Source organism: Alosa pseudoharengus, unplaced genomic scaffold, assembly GCF_046254945.1.
Source record: "Alosa pseudoharengus isolate Yale_2024_CS ecotype anadromous, Long Island Sound unplaced genomic scaffold, YU_APseudo_1.1 YU_APseudo_1.1_scf_1, whole genome shotgun sequence".
NCBI classification, from domain to species: domain Eukaryota; kingdom Metazoa; phylum Chordata; class Actinopteri; order Clupeiformes; family Clupeidae; genus Alosa; species Alosa pseudoharengus.
In genome coordinates, this window is record NW_027468564.1 from 33,754,211 (window position 1) to 33,760,210 (window position 6,000).

The window sequence follows — 6,000 nt, forward strand, 5'->3', positions numbered from 1 at the left end:
CCAATAGCCCATTGAATCAAAATCAGATTGTGCTTCAACAGTTTAACCCTCATGACCCGCCGGCGGGACGGTTACCCCCTTCCCCCACCTCCCCCCAACATTCTAAATCAATTGTATGCACCATATTGCTATGTAGCATAGTAATGTTATACACCATTTCAAAGCAAAGGGAATCCAAAAAAGACAACTTTTTTCATGTACAATGTGTATAGTGCTTTACATTTTCAGATTAATTTTATTATGTCTCAATTAAATTTGATCCAAAATGCCCCCCTCCTCCGCTTTTGGTGCTACCCTGACTTCTGGCTGCAGTGTAGCTGCAGCACCATAAGTAGATGCAACATATTGGGTACTGTAATATTCACAAGAATCCATAGAAATTGAATCTTCATGTTGTATTATCCAATATTAGTTGTACAGATGTATAGTTTATCTTATACACACCCATTGAACCAACAAAGTAAATGCAATAATAGATACTTTTTTGTAATTATTCCATATTTTCTGTAGTCAGTCTATATCAGAACACCTGACATACAATCTAAATAGTCCACAAGAAACCTCAAAGTGTTACCTTTCATTTGAGACCAGGATTATGCTTCTACACAAAGGGGTTCATGTGCAGTAAGCATTTGAGTGTCAGTATGCATTTTGGATAACAAAAAGTCCTATGGGGAGTTTCCGTAGGCATTTTACAAAACGCATGAGCATACCTTGGCAAATAATGGTCTAAAGCACTCATATTTTCATTCTATATTGATCTACTTTTGCACACAGCCTCACAAGACCTGGTGCTAGGGCTCAGTTGTGTTTCTAAGGGATATCAAGTGACCCAGAGGGCTGAAATGTGGTCAGTTCAGAGATGCTTGTAATCCGGCAGAAAGAAAAAACTATATTCTAGCCTCTGTAACTCTGTGTGAGTACATCACACAGTTATGTTGACTGTTTCCTACGAAAACTAGAGGTTCTCAGCTTTCTAAAGAGGTCCAACATTTGATGGTAGGCCCCAGAAGAGGTGGGAACAATGCCCTTGTAAATAGGCACAGTGCAATTTCAGGCAAAAACTTGAAATTTGTATTGAGAGCTATGTGGTTTAATCATAAAGAAGAATGAAGAAAATAAATGCATTCCAATCTCCACTTTGGAGTTGTGCGCGTCAATTTTTAAAGCTGAGGGGGAGCCAACCATAATGCTAACTGAAGATAACTCTTTAAATCCTGATGCCCCTTAGCTGTTCTATAATCAGTGTAACCTACAACGACCTCTCGGGGCTTATTGCTTAAGTATAACCTGCCACCGTGTATTGCCCTCATGGCTGAATAAATGTAGCAAAATCAAAGCATGAGCCTTGGTCAATAAGCAGGGTGTCGCGGTAATGTCGATAGTAACGTGGCCCATTCCTCTGCCCTTGCACAGATCTGTTCACGGTCCCCTGCTACTGTGACAGAGTGCCGGAGAGAGACAAGCGGAGTCACTGGCACTGTTTTAAATGTGGCGCCATGCTGGGGAGACGCCACGTTATTAAGAGACATCTAGAAATACATGGTAAGATTCTACTCTGTCCTGCAGTACTTTTTGAATGCATGTTAATGCCAGTTACGTTTTATAGGCTATGTGTCAAATCATATGATATTAGTTACAAATGGATGAGTAGTGAAAAGAGTTACATTTGTTAGATTTCATGTCCATCATACGATAGCGATTGTTAAAGTCTGTAGTAAAGCAGCATTTTAACAGCGTAGATGGTATGCATAGAACATATGGTCAGACACAAAATAACATAGGGTTCAATCATGTACATGTCTACAAATGTCAAATATGTTACTTATAACAGACCTCTAATAGCGAACACATGTGTCATGTTCATTCCTGTAGGATGTACTAATGTCCAGGACTACAACACTAAAAACTCTGCTGGTCCATGTAAGTGCATATTTGTTACTGGTTATTACAATACTGTTACTGTTGTTTTCTCCAATCGATTAATATTTCAAAAGAGATCCTTGCCCCTCTAAGTGGTTTTAATATGATCTTATATGACAGCCTTCATCTTAGGTGATTTATTGATCTCTCGGATATTTGAGGGATTATATTATGTTGATGGAGGGTCAAGGTACCGTCAGCGATTCTGGATGATGTTACGTCCATTGATATTTGAACCAAACACCTACAAAACACGAGAGCGCGAACCAGTCTGATCTCCATACTCCCCTTCCAACTCCCATATCCCCCTTTCAGTGGCTGGACCAGTTTTATTATATTTTGGGGACAGGCTTGCTCTAATTTGTTTGTTTTCAGTTCATGGAGCCTGGGCTGTGTATGCAGGCTTTGTACTCACAGAATTGATAGCTACAGTTAGTGAATCGTGAGGAGATATTCACTGAATGTTTCGAAAAAGTGGTCTGAGTTAGAAATTGCTTTAGATTTGCTGACGATACCTTTAAGGGCTTTTTAAGGGGTGTGGACAGACAGATGGACCCAACAGTGTTGCAGAACATGTTGATGTGGTCCTTACTACTTACATCTGACTGACTGTGTTGTTAATGTGGTTAACATCCTTACTGTGTGTCATCATTTTAACCCAACTTATTCTGTTTTTGTGGTCATTGTTGTTGTTGCATTTTTATAACAGCAACACTGTTTACTTGTTTATCCTTTCCCAGATGGGCAAGCTGAACAGGGGCCAGTCGACCCAGAGCTCAGCATCCTCACATCCGAACAGGAAACGGACGCTTACGACGCTGAGAACATCAGCCAATCACCATACTCCCTCTTCCCCTCCTCGGAAGTACCACCCACCCAGTTCTGCGCCCTACCGTCCACGTCTGCCCTGTCCACAAGAGGTCACGATAGCGGAGGTGGAGATGGTGGTGGTGGTGGTGAACGTGAACATGCCCGCCCGAAGTGCCATGACCTGAAGCGCCAGCGGCAGGCGCCCAGCGGCATCAGGCGCCGCTTCCTGTGCCCGCTGTGCGGCCGTGGCTTCCCCCGCGTCCACCTGCGCCGCAACCACATGCGCGTCTGCTCTGCCCGTCTGAGACCGCCGACCGCACAGGGCAAAGCCCCAACACACACAGTCACAACACCACCTGATGCCACCGATTGCACAGGGCAAAGCCCCAACACACACAGTCACAACACCACCTGATGCCGCCGACCGCACAGGGCAAAGCCCCAACACACACAGTCACGACACCACCCAGTGCCCCACCACACACACACACAATTTGTTCAGACTTTGTTCAAATCTACATATCTATGGCTACAAGTTTCTCGACCCCACACACAACAACGGGTTGACCTGGCCTTCACCTTGACACCACCCCCAGCCCCGCTCTAGCACCAAGTGGCCCAACGTTTACGTTTAGGGTGGGCCAGAAATCAGGGGTCAGCAGCACCAATATAGCCCCCAAGTGGCACCAGTTAGCGCCCGCACCTGAAGGTGTGAGAGCAGTTAGCCCCGGCACGGCCTGGCTAGCTCGGCTTTGGCTCGACAGTCTGAAGGGGCTAATGACACATACACACAGATACACAAACACACACACACACACACACATAATAACACACAAATACACACACAGATACACAGTTACACAAACAAATACACATAGAGAGAATAACACATACACACATATACAGCCACATTCACACACAGAAAGGTCTATTTGACATGTCCACATGTTTGGGTTTTGAGTTTGAATTGACCACTTGCAAAGTGGAATAATGATGAAAAGGAGCACATGTCCACCTACTGGTGTCATTGCCTAGTCAGTGCATTCATTGGTTCTTTGGCTTGGTTATACAGACACATTGTATTTGTCCTTTTCTGTATTTAGAGGCAAGATGGTGCAGAAGTATCTGGTCCGGGTGTACGAATACCTGTTTGAGATGGTGATGGTGATGATGATCGACTGACCATAGACATTGTGCTTCTATAATTACACTCAAATTTTACACTTGCCCCTGACAGTCATTATGATTCCCAGTGACTTTAGTTTGTTGTATTTGTCAGTGTTATTGACATGATGATTTTCTTACTGTTTGGTCAAATAAAGCACTGGTGCGTGATGAATTTTATCAGTCTTCAGTATGTGTTTACATCAGCAGCTGTGTTGAATTCAGACATGTCCACCGGAGTTCCCCTCTCTGTTGAGCTTTACCTGTCCTGTTCAGGGTGGGCTGTTAAAGGGGCATGGCGGAGTTATTAGACTGACAGATAACAGCTGTGGGTACTGTAGCCTACAGCTCAGCTCCTACATTTTTCTCAGCGACCAGAGAAATACGTCTCCCTCTTATGACGTCAACCGACTTGTTTGAGGGGAGGGGGAGTTTTAAGTGAGTGCTGAAAATAACAACCTTTTTCATCTTATATTCTGCCTTTAAGTATCAAAAAACATACAAAACAATACATCAACTTGTCAAACGTGTATTTCCCCTAAATATTTTGTGTTAATCATATTTACAAATTTAACCTGACATATGCTCTTTAACCAACTACATGAAAAAGAAGTCACTTTTCAAGTCCCTATTCTAAAAGCACATTTAAAATGAGCAGGAGTTGACTGAAAGTGCTTTACAGTCTAGGCAAATAGATTGATGGTGAAAGAAGGCTTATAAAAGGGATAAGTAACAATAACCTTTATGAAATTGTGAGAGTAAAATGAAAGAAATAATTAAGAATAAATTAAAACTAACAACCCATAAAATGCAACAAAGGAATGTTGAAATAGAAATGTCAGTAATGCAGCATCGTCACGGGGTCAGTGGCACATCCGTACATCAGCCTGCAGGTCCAAGACGCTACCGCATGGTGGGGTTCAGCCAAACAGTCCAACGCCAGCGCAGCCGAGCGTCTTGACAGCGCGAATCATCACAGAGCAGCTACAGCTGGACTGGACGACTGCGCACCAAACAACCATGTGAATCGCTACTATACGAATTCGGACTTTGGTAATATAAATGTTTGTCGCATTCAGTTTTATTTTACGACGTGAGTTTAACGCAAGTGTAGACATAGAGTCGTTCGAGGTGATCACAGCTGAATTCGGAAATAACTTACACGCATGTGAGTAGGATGTTCTGTGGACAGTTTAGTCCTGGTCGAGGAAACGCGTGTCTGACCCGTGAGATCGCCTGACACGCATTCCCCCCCCCCCTTTTTTTCGCACTTGGCGCGGTGCCGGGACATGGCGTTTAATTAATGAATGAATGAATGAAGCGGACAGCTGTCTAGTAGTGGCATAGCCGAAGTGGAGACGTGCGTGGCCTCCCTGGCCGGACCTCCGGATGCCTGGTGAGTTCTGGCGAGCCGCGTTTGCCCGGTAAACGTGACAAGACACAGCATACAACTACCATGAACTGTAGCATACAGTAACGGCAAGAACTAGCGGCATTGTGTCTCAAGTTTCAGTGTCAATCAGTTTTATTTATAGCCGTGGTAGTGGCACTGGAATTACGCTTTCTCATAAACGACACGCACGGGTTAAGTTGCCTGCGCGTTACCAACATCACTCAGGTGCGTGCCGTGAACTTCCTTTGACAACACTGACACAATGAAAAACAACCTGGTATTAATTGTTCACACGGCTTGCTGTCATACAGACACATTTTATTTGTCCTTTTCTTTATTTAGAGGCAAGATGGTGCAGAAGTATCAGTCCCCGGTCCGGGCGTACAAATACCCATTTGAGATGGTGATGGCGGTGAGTCTAGTCTATGATGTAATGAAAACAGCCACTGTACATTAACTTAATTGTTGTTTTGACTGTTATACTCTCCAGAATTATTTGGCACCCTTGGTAAAGTTGACAAAAAAGAGGCATAGAAATCATCCTTTGGTGACTTATTGTAATCTCACAATGAAATCAATGAGGATCCAAATCCAACCTTGAAGGGAAGCACATTTATTTTGAGAAAAGGAATATCTCAAAAATACATGAATATTTTTATTATAGCTACTGTACTAATAATGTTTTGCAGCCAAGTGAACTAACCTAGCCT

The 6,000-nt window shown here is 43.5% G+C and overlaps 1 protein-coding gene across 1 annotated transcript in view; it reads left to right on the forward strand.

Moving 5' to 3' along the window:
* The first annotated feature begins 5,639 nt into the window (after positions 1–5,639).
* Positions 5,640–6,000, forward strand: part of LOC143134103 (SEC14-like protein 5) — a 21,169-nt gene continuing 20,808 nt past the window's right edge. The window contains exon 1 of the mRNA XM_076294257.1: positions 5,640–5,702. Coding sequence (XP_076150372.1) covers positions 5,640–5,702 — 63 coding nt within the window. The remainder of the gene's footprint in view (positions 5,703–6,000) is intronic.